A 16,850-nucleotide genomic window follows, 5' to 3' on the forward strand; every position below is an offset into this window, starting at 1 on the left:
TTGCATAACAATATTAAAATAACAATAAATGCGTTTTTCACTGCGTTTTAGTAGGGTATACCATGAGAATGCACATTAAGAAAGAATTTTTTAAAATTTCCCTCACGGGGGAGAAGGTTAAGGATTACCCTGAACTCTGCTTCTACTGTACTATTTTAGATGCGATTTTTTGCGTTTATGATTGTGTTTTAGTAGGGTACGCCATGAGAAATTCAGTATATTATTATTTTTATTTGTAATATTAATTTATTATTTATATCACGGAATGACACCGCTGCTGCTACAACGCCCACTGGGGGGAGTCCCAGACTACTAGTTTATAATAATTAATCAATTTAATTGCTTCAGTAAAAACCTTTAAAAATATGTCTTGCTTTTAAGTACTCTTAATGCTTACGTATTTCATTATGGTAAAAGTTTACATATCGAATATCTTTACAATCAAAATTATAGTTAGTTCCTATTACGATTTCCTGTCTTCCCTAGCGGCGATTAATCAATATATATATTTGAACGTTGCCAGATGTCGCAACTTTATCTCATACTTTTTGTAACCAAGATCAGATTTCGTTATAAATTATTTTTTTTATAAAACAATCAATTTTGAATTATTTTTGTTATGTAGTAATTATTTAAACGTTCGTTAAAATTTGATCTCGACGCGGGATAGGTAAATTCATATTTCGACCGTCAGGTAGCGCCGAGACTCTCCGCCGATGATGTCACATCCGAAAGTGATGTAAATTACGTCACTTCCTGGTTCAAGATTCCAGAATTTTCTAGTATTCGTCCGAGACTTATTCGTGCGGAAACGTGTTCTTCGAATTTATTAACGCTCTTTCGTCGATAACCAAAAAAGATGGCAAAGTGGGGCGAAGGAGATCCCAGATGGATAGTGGAGGAGAGACCCGATGCTACCAACGTCAACAATTGGCATTGGTAATTTCTTTTACGATATAATCGTCGACCGATCGTGCACGTTTTGAATGGAGTACGCGAAACAGCTCGTGCAGTCGGTAAACTCGACGAGATTCGCGTTATAAGCGTGGAAGCCTGTATTACGAGTGACAAAGGATTATTTATAAGCCTAAAAATTGGGGAATGCCCTTTATTTTGGATCATTACATTACGGAATTCTGCTAAATTCTAGAATCGACGTGCTATGCTCGGTTTTGATTAGTTTCCAGTCGCGTGTCCTCGCGTTAGAACCTGGCCCTCGAGGGAGCTGAGGATTTTTCCCGCTCCCAAAGAAAACTCGGTAATGATTTTTATCGCCATAAATTAATGTAATTTTATACAAGCAAAAATTAGTCTTTAAAACTGCTTTTTAAATAGTCATATTGAGTATTTCATTTATTAAAAAAAGTGTCAAAAGGGGTCCAGTCTATTTGCAGCCCGTTCTGGCTCTTGCTGGCTGGTTGCAAGGAGACTGAGGTTAGACCCCCTTCAAAAATAACGCTTCCTCTGCGTTATGATGCCATTTTTAAACCCAACCACTGCCGTATGCCATTGGGCTATATAACTGCTATAATAATAATAAATTACCAAATAATTTGACACTTTACATTAATGGCATTTTATATTTATTATATCTGTTCAAAGCATTAGTTTGAGGACGATGCTCCTAAATATTGCATATCAGAAATTCAAACTCTTAAATTATCTGGTATTTAAATACTTGAATTTCTGGCATTCCAAAGTTGGAACACCATTGAACCTGAAGCAGAACAGTTGGAGTTTCGAAAATGTTTGTTCACTCAAGTAAACATTGTACCTTACTGGAAACACAAAGGTTTTGAAAGGGTCAGTTACAGGATTCCAGTAATCAAGTAGTGTAAACTTTGATATAGCCAATGGCATACTGCAGTGGTTGGCTTTAGTAATATACGTATAAGGTATTCTTAGAGTTGTTTGATGTCATTTTTTGCTATTTGAAGCAAGAGGAATCGGATATTTTTGAATATCATCATCATCAAATGATAACTGCACATCATTGATCAGGAAACTGGATCATTTGGATGAGAAAACATCTGCATCCTTTTGCTTCAAATATTGACCAAATTTTTGAATATTTAATTAGAACTAAATTTACTAGCCTGTTTTTTGGTTTAATGAATTTTGTATCAAGTAGATTGCATGTATTAGAATGGTGTGCTAGTAAAAGAATATAATATAGTAATGTGATCATGGTGGTTACTAGTTTCTCTTCAGAATTTATCAGTTATCAATGAGTTTAGTTTGATGGATATATATATATATATATGGGTAATGATCAGGCTGGATAATTATTCTTAGATAACCTTGTTTTGCTAATTTGTTTTGATTCTTTTATACTGGTAATTATGTAGAATGTACTGCTTATTTCTTGCATGGGAGTTGGATTTTATTAAATTAGCAATGTTTTCAGAATTTCACTTTGAACAAGTCTCGCATCTTGGATTACGGTGACGTGACAATATATTTATGATGTTTAACTGTCTGAATTGAATTACTATGTGTATAAAAGCAGTGAATGAGTAAAGTTGTTTAATATTTAAAATTATTATTTTAAATTTTTGAGAATTTTGTTTTGGTCTATTTTACTTTTGTAATAAAAACTGAAGACATTCCTAGCAAGATTTTCTCTGAGCATCATTGACATCCTGTTTTGGTAATAAACTATCTCTAAGCAAAAATTCAAAATTAGTTTATAGATCCAAAAGTGATCTTTTGGTGTGTTGCTCTCCAAAACTTATTTCTTGCAGTGCCAAATAATTGTAAAAATTAAACTAAAAAAATTTGGAACAGTATCCTAAAACAGTGTTTAAAATTAGCTTTTTCCTCTTTACTAAATGAGATCAAAAATGCTTGTGACACGAAGTGTATTGCTAACGTGAGGTTATTTGCTGCCAGATGTGCAGTGCAGAGTTGATGCCATGTGAGACTCCATAGCATAAATATATATATATGTAGATTATAAAGTTCTTAGCAAACAGTTTAGAAGGAATCTTTCAAAAATATAGATCAATTATTGGGTGTGTCTGTCCAAATCAATAGGGATATAGGGAAAATTTTGGAACAGTGTTTTATGAAGTCACTTCTAGACATTGTTTCTTTTTAATTTATTTGCTTGCATAGGGATATTCAATTATGTTTGACTGGTGCTGATAGTGTAAAGCCTGCAAAAATGTAGTGGATTTAGGAAATATGTTTCTGCATATTAGTGATATTGCATGCATTAACTTATGGAACTGTTTTTGAAGCAATGAATAGCTTTATTCCTTATTCATATGTTGAAAATAGTTTTTGTATTTAACTGGTTAAGTACAGACTGTGTACTTAATAATAGACTAGGTTATATATATATATATCTGGTAATTCTGTGAAATATTTTTATTAAATATAATGACATTTAAAAACAAACTGCATATATTATTATTTATTATTTTGGCTTACATATTTCTGATGCTTAAAAATACATAATCTTTAATTTCTAAGATAAACATTTTTGTTTCACACTTGTTAGACTTACATATCTTTATGTTGAATGTGCAGTAGATTATACTTTGACAGTTGAATGCAGAGATGATGCTTTATCTAAAGGAACATGAATATTTTGGATGTTGACTAGAAGAATGTTGAATTTAGATTCTCGATATATTTTTATAGGATGGCTTTTTGGTACTTAGATGATGATAATTTATAGCTTAACACGACTGCTAATATAAAATAAACATCTCTTCACCATTGGTCAAATTCTAGTACTAGCTTGTGAGATGTATATCACTTATTCTTGTACCTACGACCAGTTTTCAATATGATTTATCCGATGCTGTTTGTGTGTTTTATTCACTTGTTCAGAACTTTATGAACATATTTTATTGTCTTCAGTATTTCTAGACAAATGATTTTGTAATGTATATACAAAATAAAGCAGTATTACTCAAAATAGTGATGTGTAGACTGGTCCATACAAAAGTCCTTGGAAACAAAGTATTATATAATGCTTTCAGAAGCATAATTGGTCACTAAACTGACCTTTCGTACATTTTCCAGCAGTGCTGTCGATATAAGCAAAAAGCAAATGTTTTTGGTCTCATTCAGGGATCAGTGTCAGGCTTCTACACTGATCCCCGAATTTTTTAGCCTAATCTTTTGGAATTTGAAATGATTTTTGAAAAAACAAAGTTCTGAAAGAAATCATTTTAAACCAGCCAAACAGTAATGGAAATAACCAGACAGTTTGGTTGGTTTAAAATCATCTTGTTCCAGAACTTTATTTTTCAAAAATTGTTCCAAATCCATATATAGAGAAGCCTGACACCCCGGCCCCCCTGAATGAGCCAATGGCATTGCTGGAAACATACGAAAGGTCAGTTTACTCACCAATTCTACATTAGTTGCGGTTTTAAAGAATGCTTCTGAAAATATATAAAGATTAATTTTACAGTATTGATAATTGTCATGACTATGGTATTATATAATGCTTTCAAAAATACCTAAATGTGAAGATACTAAGCTGGCATTCTGGAACTAAAATGTAATATTGTGAAAATGTGCATACTAGTTCCTGATAAATAAATAAATAAAAAATGTCAGTCTTTTACATCAAATGGCTTGAAGCATTAAAATAATCAAATGTTATCAATTAATTCCAATTCAAATTTTATTTGCTAGCTAATAATAATTTACTGTCAGATCCTGTATTTAAACTGTCCATTTGATATAAAAACACAACACACAAATTGTTAAATCATTTACAAACATATTAAGAGGTTATATTTATATACTGTAAGATTTTATTTATAAACCATTGATTGATAAAATGTATACAGGGTGGTCCATTTTAATCAGTTCACTGGAATAATTATAAAACTATGCATCCTTTTGTTAAACTAAAATTGTTAAGCATTAAGGGGACTACAAGGTAGTGTGCCATTTATTTCATCATACATGGTATTATAATTGATGAAAATGGAGTCGACTATATTTTCTTAAATAGGAGCTTTGTATTCTATTGCATATTGTACATAAAATATACACACATTTTTAATCTGAAATATTTTTTCCAAAAGATGCATTTATTAGAAATTATGGGTGAAGTTTTATGTGGCCACCACAGCATGCATATGCATATTTATGAATTCTGTGAAGTTCACTAAAAAGAAAGAAAAAATAAAAAAGGGGGAACACTTATTATTTGATGGAATCAAGATCAATGTCTTCTCTTTATCACAAGCCTGATGGCTTTAACCAACTAGTTCATTTCACCATAACTTTGGACTACTGCCAAACGTAAGCAGCCTTTTAACACATTACTATAACATGCTATGCCTATCTTTGAACTATATTTTGTCATGAATTAGTGTTCCATTGTCCAAAGTTAAGGTGACCTTTACTACTGTTATTATGTACAGTAATACCTCGACTTACGCAAACCTGGATTTACGTGATTTTCAAATCTCTTCGATTCATCTTTTGTTTGTTTGATCCAAGCAACTCTTGATTACTCACTCCCCCCACTATTGTTCAGAATACATGTTCGGATGTGTCGCGCGGAATCGACACATAGCTACAATTTATTTTGTGTTATTTATTTCTGTGTTTTTATATTTACGGAGACTTGAGAGACTCTATGTGGTAAATTCTTGTAACCATGAACAAATCAAAAGACGAGATAAGATTAACGAGAACATTTATTAGCTTACATACATCTGACTTGGATTTTACACAAATTGCGAAATTATACCCCGACTTACACAGTTATAGCTCTGTCCTGCCTGTCGTTTAAGTTCGGGGTATTACTGTATTAAAGGTAAACACACTCAAATTCCATCCATCTTCAGATTACTTATAACCAAAAAAAGGATTTTCCTTTGCTTTCAAGGACTCCAGTTTAAGCAGAAAAATAATGAATTTATGGAATTAGATTATACATATTTAAAGATTTGATAGTCAAAATGGTTTACTATGTGCAATGATTTACACATTAAAATTTTATTATTAATTTTTATTAAATGATACCTCCTGTATATTTGATGTAATAAGCTTTTGACAAATTTTTGGCTTTTCATACTTTAAAAAGTTATAATAATTGTAAATTTATGATCTTAAAACCAATTCATTTATTATTATTAAGCAGCTTTTAAGATTTTGAATAAAACACTTAAAAAATTGATTGAGGATGACTCCAAGTTATTTTTAAACTAATAAAAAGCTTTGAGTATCATTTTTGACATTTCTTTACTAATGTTATAATGTGTTGGAAATATAGAAGAAAGATAAGAACAGTGTGAGACAATGAAACCATAAAGTAAGTTAAATGTGGATGGTTTATTCCAGAAAAATCAGTTTTAATTATATATCTCATTATACATATAAGGATTTTGAGACTACTGTTACCTTAACTACAATTATTTATTTGATGGTAATGGTTATTAGCAGAATATTCTTATTTTCAGTTTTACTTAGTTTATTTTCAAATGATTTTATTCAAATTTGCTTTTTAAGTGTGTTCTTTATTATATTTAGTTGTAAATTGTTAATGATTGACATACATTGAAAAAAATTATATAAGTATTTTTAGTTTTGTTACTTTCAAAAGAAGTTTGGATCAATCATAACTTGCTTTGCTTTCCCTTCTCTTACCTTTCTTTGCAGGAGGCTCTACCTCCTGCAAAGAAAGGTAAGAGAATCACACACTCCTGTGAGATAGGTGGCCTAACCCTCCCAGTCCTGCTTGCACTGCATGCATTCATTCGGGACATTCCAATTTTCAACGCTGACTCAGCGCTGATCTCAACATTCGTTAAAATTCGTTCCTTTTTTCAACGTTGAGCGCTGTTGTCAGCGCTGACTCAACACACTCAGCACTCAACAGATATGTTGACTGCTACTTTCCAATGAATTGTGGGTAATTGGTAAGACATTGAATGGAATCCATTTTGCTGAGAATGGAATTATGGGAACTAAGCACTTCGTACTCGAGTTGGAACGTTGTTGATGACGTCAAATTGTTGACTTCAACACTTAACACTCGCGTTGAAAATTGGAATGTCCCGATTGTTAGTGATCTTCATCATCACAGGCATGTGCTGTTGTGCAGGCATTTGAGAATGACAGTGAAAAAAAGAAAGAGATCCCTTCATCGCGATACTATCAATAGTATTGTGATGAAGGGATCTAAGATTTTAAAATATGCATTTTTAGAGACAAAGGTTGAAGTAAAATTTAACCGTGAAATGGATTATCTTGCCAATAAAGTATTCAAAGTAACTAAGAACAGATTAGAATGTTAGCTACCATCAAAAAAACAAAAAATCTGAAGTGATACATTACCATTTGCACTAGTGTGTGCTTTTAAAACTTCTAAATGTTCATTCATAAAACTAGATAATGGACACTGAAATGAATCTATCTGAACCATGGAGGATGCTGTGTTGCTTTCCACCTTAAACTGCTGCTGCTGCTACAAGTGGCCATTTTTGCCGTCCAATTGGATGCACTTTGGTCAGCAATCTGCAGGAATTTTTAAACAGATGCTGCTCACAGAGTTATGCGGAGGAATAAAAGAACACGCCCTTTGTTTAACCTAACCTCCGTACCCATTTACTTTGCTCAATCCAATTTCTGCTTGCTTCACTCTCCTTTTTAATTTCTTTAGTGGTATACTGATTGATAGATATTTATTGTAAAAGGAGTAAACAAAAGTCATAACTGTTTCTTGAAATTTTATTCACTGGCATTATCATTTTTGGCTAGTAGAAACATTTCAAATTGTCTTATTAACACAGTTTAGTAGTAGTAGTAAATTATTTTGTTTAATAATTCCCATTGACTTAAATTTTTCTGGGTGATTAAATTTATCAGCTGTTCTGTAATTGGTTATTTCTGGGTGATTAAATTTATCAGCTGTTCTGTAATTGGTTATTTCTTCTAATTTGTCATTTTCCAATTTCTTAACATTTCTTCCTAACAAACCTTTGCATCTTTCTACATTCCTATGTATTCAACCAATTCTTTTGTGTCTTCACTTTAAAGTCTGTAGCTATCAAGCGGCTATTCTATGCACAAGGAAATCAATATTCTATTGAACTATTGATCACTCTCTGCAAACACAGTTTTGTTAATTTTCGCTTTAACAAACTGTACTCTTCTAACATTCTTCACACATCTTGATTCCATTCTTAGTATATCTTATTAAAAACTCCTTGCTGCCCTTTGATTACTTTTTTTTTAATTCTCTTACAAAGATTGTCCAATATCATCAGTCTTTTAAAGCTTATAAACTGAATATCTGAACTAGAAATGAATATCATAAGTCAATGATGACTTTACTTGTCATATTCAAAGTAAATAAATGAATTAAGCTAAAAAATTTGATCTTATAAGATTCTTATTGTAAAATATAAAAACTCAAAGATAAAAAAGTAGTAATAGACTTAAATATTGTTAAAGTTTAGTATATATTTCTTGTATGTATGTATTTTAATGAAAAATCAATTTTATAAATGTTTTTTTTTTCCAACCTTCTTTAATTAATTATCTCAAAGTAACTGTTTGATATTTTGATAACATAGTTAATTTCTTGTAATAACATAACAGGAAATAAAATCTATTTTTAATTTTAAAGCTAGTTCATAAGCTATTTTATGAAAGTTACTTAGAGATCTAACAGCATCAGAATTCCATTATTAAAAGTTGTTAATCTATAAATAAATTATTTTGAAACAAAAATGTTTTCAATTAAGCATTACAAGTGTCTTTGTGCATATTTCTCAAAAAAAGCTTCAGAAGTGAAAAGTTTTATACAAAACAGTGTAATTCTGAAATTTAAACAATATAATTGCATGTTTCTTTTCTTGTACAGTTTTATATACGTTAAACACGCTCATTAGAAATCAATGATGGCCTATTTGCTTTGTTGACAAATTGGATTGCAATGACAAATTGACCTTTTGTTTGTTTCTAGTATTGAAATCATTGTAAAAGAAAATGCAAACATTTACATTTTCTAAGAAATTATTGTGGGATATCAATTGGTGGTAATGTAGTGATATTAAAAAAAAAGACGGACTGCTTATTTTAAGATTTTCATTCCAGAACTTTTTTTTATGTTCCAAATTCCAAGAGTCTTCTATAGAAGCCTGGTGCTAGTCATTAAATGTGGCCGAAAATTTTCTTTTACAATTCTGTCACTGCTGGAAATGTGTGAAAGATCAGTTTGTTTCCATTTATTCAGTAGTTCCAGCTTTAAAAATTTTAAATTGTATAATGTAATTTTACTGTATTTACATTTTTCTCTTGCATTTGATTTATTTTGATTTGAGAAATATTTAGTAATTGTTTTATACTAAGAATTCAGATTTTAAGTAAAAAACTTGAATTAGCTTTCAGTAATGCATACTTTACTAAGTCACAAAACTGTCTATTGGCATTACCGAAAAATATTTATTTTACAAATACTTTTGACAATACATAACTGTCCTCTTCAAATTACACATTAAAAAATACATAGAAGAGACTGGAATGTCTTTATTTTTTTGTCATGTCCAAATACCAGGAACAACAGTTTTTAAAAGAAACTAATGTATTTTTAATTATTGGCTTGTCACTGGTGAAATTTTTAAGCTGTTTTGTATATTTTTCTAGAGGTGGTAGCATCTAATGAAAGGTTTTCTCTCCGGTGGAAGACTACGAGGTATTGTTCCTGGTGGTTGGACATGCTGAAAAATAGACATTTTAGTCTCTTCTATGTATTTTTTAATGTGTGAAAATAGTCATTCATTTTTTTTAAAATAGAAAATTACAATAACATGTACTAAAAGAAATGTTATGTTATATATGTATAGTAATTTTTCTTCTTTAGGATATTTCCATTTTTTTAAATGTTTATCCTTGACAAAATGGGTGAGAAGATCATCAGTTCTTAATTCCTCATTTTATATTCTACATTATCTGTCAAATTCTTTTCAGGTTTACCCTTTCTCCATTTGAGAAGAATCCTGTCTGGAGTGTGGTTTGTTAGTCTATTGATTGCCATTCTTGACATGTGTCCATGCCATTTTGATGTTTGTGTTTACTTCATTTAATATAGTTTTTTCCATATCTTTATGTTTCTAACAATTTCCAGCTTGATTTCCCTGCAGATCTCCAGAAATCCATCTTTACTGCTGGTAGTTTCTTGGTTTTTTTTGTCAAAACTTTGGATTTTGATTCTGTATAACATTAAAATTGTATTACGTATTAACTTTTAGTTATTTCTTGCTCCACAGCACCAAGTTTAGTGTGCCTGTTGGTTTTTTCCTTTGTCTTTGTTAAATTAAGCAATACTGATATGTACACCTTGGCATGGAAAAGGTATCAGATATATAGAAGCCCTGGAAATTTAATGTTGACAAGTGGGGGATATGCATTAATTACAAGGAAGAAAAACAAATTTCACATGCATGGCAAGCAATCTAACACACCATCCCAATTAAACTTAAGTGCCAAAAAATTAGAAACAGCAGCATGTGCAATGTTCTTACCTTCTACCTACAGGAGAAATGCTTTGAGTTGAAACATTTACATTTAACATCATAGGTACAATACTTACAAGCTATGTGAGAGCTTGGTTAGAGTACAATGGACTGTGTAAAGGATTTATTGCCATTTGATCATGGACAGATTATTGGAGCAAGAGGAATGGGTCACTCTATCGAGAGGCAGCCAATGCTCTTGGATTTTCTCATGCAATAGTGTCAATTACTTAACAGAAATATCTAAATTCCAGATAGACATCAGCAACACATGCACAGTTTGGGTGCCCATAGTTAATGCAAGAACATGACTGTTGGAGGCTAATCAGGTTAGTAACCATGCAATCAAGGGCAACTCAGTGCCAAATCACATCAGACTTCAACAGGGGTACTGCTGAATGCATCAGTCAATGCACTGTACAATATACAGTGCATTGACTGATAGGTTTGGTAATCGCCAGCCCACTCTGGTATCACTATTAACATTCAGGTGTCAGACACCTCACCTAGGACAAAGAACATTGGAAATTGGTTGGTGGATGACTGATGTAGTGTTGTGGTCAGACGAATTTTGTTTTCAGCTCTTTCAAGATGATAGTCATGTTCATGTATAGCAAAAACCACGCGAAGCCATAAATCCATCAGGTCATCAAGGTGTAGTGAATGCTGGTTGTGGCTCTGTCATGGTCTGGAGTGTGTTCTATTGGTATGAACAGAGACTAATGGTGAGATTGCAGTTAACTTTGACAAGTGTGACATATACTAATTTTGTGACAGGTGTTTTGCACTCCTTTATGCTTGCTATGTTCTCTTGACGGTAATGAGTTGTACCAGCAGGATAATGCTACTGCCCACAGGGCATGGGTGGCACAACAATAGTTCGAGAACACTTAACGGATTTTCAGCTATTCCCTTGGCTGCCTTGGTCACCAGACTTTAACCCCATAGAGCATTTACTGGACACTTTGCAAATGTTACGCAATGCCTTGCAGAACTAACCAACAGATGTAGCTGAATTATGGAGAACCTTTGAATGTGTCTGGATTGTTACACAGGTTTGTTACACAGGTTTGTTACACAGGATTGTTACCTGTGCCAGTTGTTGCACAGGTGTTACACCTGTGCAACAACTGACACCTCATAATTTATGCTATGTCGTGTAGCCACTATTATTCAGGCTCAGGGAGGAGCTACACATTATTAGGTAGATGTGTGTAATTTTTTGGCACTTTAGTTTATGTAATGATGTATATTTGATTTTATCACAGGTCTATTGGCAATGTAGCAATTTGAATTTGACCAAAAGTCTGATAAGTGTGCAGAAAACCTTAAGCAATACTCAGGAACCTGAAAGCATTTGTTAACCCTTGAAATTTGTCACTGGACACCAATTCGGTTTGCAAATATGTTTTAAAGTTCAGTATGAAGGTGAAAGAACTCTCAACCAAAAACCAACAAAGCATTTGTGTCTAATATAGGATTTGAAAATTCAAAAGCATTTTGCATTTGAGAAATGTATAACAATTAGAAATTAATAATTGTCAAATTATCAGATGACAAACAAGTAATCATTTTGAGGCTTCTGGACAATTAATTTATGATTAGATAACTTTGTTGTTTTGTTGTTACAAATAAAAATATGATGTTTATTACACTTCATATTACTACTATTAATAATAATTAATTATTTAAGTTTGAATCCATGTTAGTCTTTTGTATTTCTGATTACTTCATTCAAACACTCAAACTGTAATTTTAGATAATTATTGTAATACTTATATTTATATAATCAGCAACAATAAATGTCTTTATTTTAAATAAATTGTATACAGTTTTTTTTTTGCAGCCATTTTATTAATATATTTTTTATTTTAAAATATCAAGGACTGAAAAGAATGCCTCTCAGTGGTCTAAAGACAAAATATCGGAGCTTTTCTTAAATTTAAAGCTGGACGACGACATCGGTAAGTAAAACGGCACAGCCTTCACTTTAAATCTGGTAAAATTTGCCAAAGTTTTAATAGTATTTTCCCATTTCAGAAAGCTTAAACAAAATTCCTGCTGAATAATACAAGTGTGTGAATTTGTTCAAGTAGAATTAAAATATCTTTCAAAATAAATTAATAAATCGATTTAAAGAAAACTAAAGTCGATCTTTTAATACAGAGCCATTTTTATTTTCAGGTTGCTGCGAAATTACAGAAATCACTAGTTGCGAAGGCGAAGCTGTAGTTAATAACAGAAAAGCGAAATTGATATTTTTTTACGAATGGGTTATTAAAATGAAATGGAAAGGTAAGATTTTTAAAAGTATTTTACAATCAAAAATGTATTTAACAACTAAAGATATAAACTTTGGAAAGAATGGCACCATTGCATCTTGGCTAGTGCCACATTCAATTTTTGTTTTTATTTCAAGAATTTTTGTAAAATATTTTCAATGATTAGTGATACCAAATGCCAGTAAGAATTAAATAGTAAACTTTATTTTAGACGTTATTTGTCATGAAAACATGGGTAAAATTGCAGATATCAGAGGAGGAGAAGCTATTGTTTTGACAGTTTTGTTCTTTTGACTGCTAATGTTTAAAATGGCTGTGAGCAACTTCTCTATAGTAATGAGCCATGAGACAATATTTTCATGTGAAATTAGGCCAAAACACTAGAAGTGCTGGATTTATTGTCAATTTTACATAGAATTTAACTGTGTGAGGTAGTAACATAAAATATGAAATTAAAGAAGGAAGTTACATGACAATACTAGACTCCAAGACTTTATACCCTTTGATAGCAACATAAAGGTTGATTTACACAGTACAACTGTTGATGTTTTGTCACACTCAAAAATGACAGATTCAGATGTTTACATGTTATTTTGCATTACAACTTGTGAGTTACACTGAACATGTATAAGATCATTTGTTTTTCTTGAAAACACTACCTTTGATAACATGTTATATTGCATAAGAATGCAATATAATACATGATTTCAATATCATTATTGATTTAGTTTGACAATGAATGAAAAATCTGACAGATTAGATTTTCAATGACACAGTCATGACTTGTAGACTAAGGTTGCCAATAAGAGTTTATTCAAATGCAACAATTTAATGCATGTCACAATTTCACGTGACAGTATCAGCAGTTGTAGTATCATGCAAACTAGCCTTAAATAATTAAATTATATAATTTTTTATATTTTATTTTAAATTGTAGACAAGAAATTTAAGAGAAACTATTGATGATTACTTAATTTCAGCAAGAAATTTAAAGAAGCCAATTGAGAAAAGCACAATAATTATATTAAACTGCTAAAAAGTAGCATTGTATGTTGTTTGCCAAATAATTTCTTCTGTCATGTCACTTTGGGCATATGTGTGCATATTCCAACTTTCATTTTATCATTAAATGGAAACTGGTATGTTTTTACACATTTGCTGACAAAAAATGAAAGATTAATTTGATGATAAAGTACAGGATTAATAATTCATTATAATTATTATTTCTTAATGTAAAAATTAATGCTCAAAATTGGGCAGGTACCCTAGACATGCATGTAAAGATTTTGTTGAAAATACTATCAAAGTTTTACTGTCTATTTCATGAGATACTGCAATCATTTCAGTACACAAACCAATCTTTCATACTACTCTAATTTGGAGAATATTTACTTACCAATCTTCTGAAACCGTGTTTTCTTAATTTCTATGATTCACAAACACAAATCGTGCTATTATTTTTAACACTTGACGGTTTTCATCCGCCAAGTGTTAAAAATAGTAGCACGATTTGTGTTGTGAATCATAGAATATTTACTGTCAAATTCATTCCAAAAGAATACAACACCAATAATACAACCATTAGATTTTTGTCGTTTCAGGTAAGTTTCAAAGTTCAGGTTTCAGATAGGTTTCAAGAAAGTAAAACAATCATTAGATAACAACTTATTGCAACTTCTCAAATTTGCTATAAAAAAAAATTCACATTTACATCCAACTATATTTTTCAATCATCATTTTCTCATTAATTTATAGTCAACTATGCTCACAAAAATGAGTCATTGAATAATAGCACTTTTTGAAAAGATATGGTTCTATTGATAACAATATTGTAATGGAATCCAAGATGAAGACATTATTTTGTTCTTTAGATCAAGAATGCAATGTTTCTAATTGTGAAAATTTGGGATTTATTCTTGGTTCATGTTTGCTTCCATTCTGATATATATGTTTCCTTGGTAATTTTGAAACATTTGACAATGATTTCCATTTTGACCAATAAAATCAACCATATCCTGTCTTTTATCTTAAATTTAGTCACCTTTGCCTATTTCCTTGGGAATAATTTTGGTATTATTGTTTTTCTTGCCTAATTCAGTGTTGAACAAACTATATTTTATAAGGGGTAAAATTTTATAGGATGTCTCAAAATACCCAATTATAAGAGAAATGTTTGAGCATTTTGGCAAAGTGAATAATAATTTACTGCAAGTTGTTACTATGCCACTTTTCTATTTTAAGTTCATAAATTATTGAGGATATTAACAAATGAATTACTCAAAATATTCTCTTCTGTGAATGAAAAGAATAGCTTTTAAAAATTTTAATGAAAAATAAGTATCATTATGCATATTAAATTATTACATAATAAATGCTAATATTAAGGTAATCATGAAATGTTTCAATAATTGGCAATATTATTGATGTTATACTCTGATAAACTTTGTTTCCATTAGAAGTTGTAATACCAATATATCTGACAGTTGCTTGAACCTTATTAACAAATACTGCTAATTATTTGTGGAGACCAAATACATTAAAGAATGGAAACTGAATACAAAGAGTCCTGCTATACCAAACCAATGTTTGGAGACCACTTGCAAAAACATAAATTTGAGTAAAATAGCCAACCCCATTATATTTTTATACTAACACGTCTATCATAAATTTTTTTCTCTCTGTATAAATAAGGCAAACACTATTAATAATAAGTAGTATGATACAGTAATACCCCAAACTTACACAATAGGTGGGACCGAGCGATAACCGCATAAGTTGAATTTGCTTAAGTCGGGTTATAATTTCGCAATTTGTGTAAAATCCAAGTTGGCTGTATGTAAGCTAATAAATGTTCTTATAATATGTAAGCTAATAAATGTTAATCTTATCTCGTCTTTTGATTCGTTCATGGTTACAAGAAATCACCACATAGTCTGTAAAGTCTCCGTAGATATAACAAACACAGAAATAAACAATACAAAATAAATTGTAGCTATGTGTCGATTCTGCACAACACGTCCGAACATGTAAGCTGAACAATAGTGTGAGAGGAGTGAGTAATCGAGAGTTGTGTGGCGCTCAAACAAAAGACGAATCGACAAGATTTGAAAATTGCGTAAGTCTGGGTTTGCATAAGTCAAGGTATTACTGTACTGTAAATCATAAAAATAATTTTTTAGAATTTTTGGGAGCAGACTTTCTTACTAAATCTAAAATTTTTATTTTTATTTTCTCAGCTGTTATAAATATCAGAGGGAAAGTGTGGCAAAAATATAACAGTTGGCAGCACCACAATTTTAAATGTTATTGCCAGGAAAGTTATGCTACTCATTGCTTGATTTTTCCTCTAAACTAGCGCTTTGTAGCTTCAGACTATCAGAGCTGCTGGCATCACTATCAGGGCATCTTGGAGTTGTGTGTGAAAGTAATTAGAATAAATGAAACTAAGAGAAGATCCAGTATCACAGTTATGACACGTTACAAGTGAGAAATCCAGACAAACAGTGACAAGTCCCTGCATTTAGTGAGAAACAAAGAAATGAGACAGTAATGCTTTTCCAGAATGAGAATGAGCACAAGATGCCAGTGAAACTTTATGCACTTTAAAAATTGGTGTGGAATTAGTGCACAATTAAGAATTTTTATGTATTTTTCTGTTTTTTTGTCAGGGTAAACCTGAAACTGTTTATGGTGAGTCTGATATACAATAGTACTCTGCCATAATCAAATTTAATAATTTTGACTGAGGATTTAAAAAAAAAAAAAAACTATATATTGGCTGATGTTTATAGACTTAAGTGATAGGATATGTAGTAGACTTGAACACAGAAGTGAGCTATTACTGCAAAGCAGTTTAGTATGTTAGGTAATATTGTTATAAGAACTTCATTTGCTACTATTTAGAAAAGTAAAGTAGCAAATTAAATGTTATTGTTGACACTAATTTTTGAAAAATATATTTATTCAAGTATAGAAATTAATAAAAACTAGTAACCAAATACAGTCGACCCCCTATAACGTACGTTCCAATAACAACAATTCCTATAACGTAGCGAAAAAATTGTAGAAA

The 16,850-nt window shown here is 31.0% G+C and overlaps 1 protein-coding gene across 1 annotated transcript; it reads left to right on the plus strand.

The window, feature by feature from the left end:
* The first annotated feature begins 225 nt into the window (after nucleotides 1–225).
* LOC111627569 (activator of 90 kDa heat shock protein ATPase homolog 1-like) lies at nucleotides 226–13,449 on the plus strand. The gene is made up of 3 exons (XM_023371170.1): nucleotides 226–939; nucleotides 12,384–12,463; nucleotides 12,684–13,449. Exons 1-3 carry the CDS (start codon nucleotides 860–862, stop codon nucleotides 12,941–12,943), a joined length of 420 nt encoding a protein of 139 aa, XP_023226938.1. The 5' UTR covers nucleotides 226–859; the 3' UTR covers nucleotides 12,944–13,449.
* The last annotated feature ends 3,401 nt before the right edge of the window (nucleotides 13,450–16,850 follow it).

Source organism: Centruroides sculpturatus, unplaced genomic scaffold (genome assembly GCF_000671375.1).
Source record: "Centruroides sculpturatus isolate CEXI.00-Female unplaced genomic scaffold, Cexi_2.0 scaffold363, whole genome shotgun sequence".
NCBI classification, from domain to species: Eukaryota; Metazoa; Arthropoda; class Arachnida; order Scorpiones; family Buthidae; genus Centruroides; species Centruroides sculpturatus.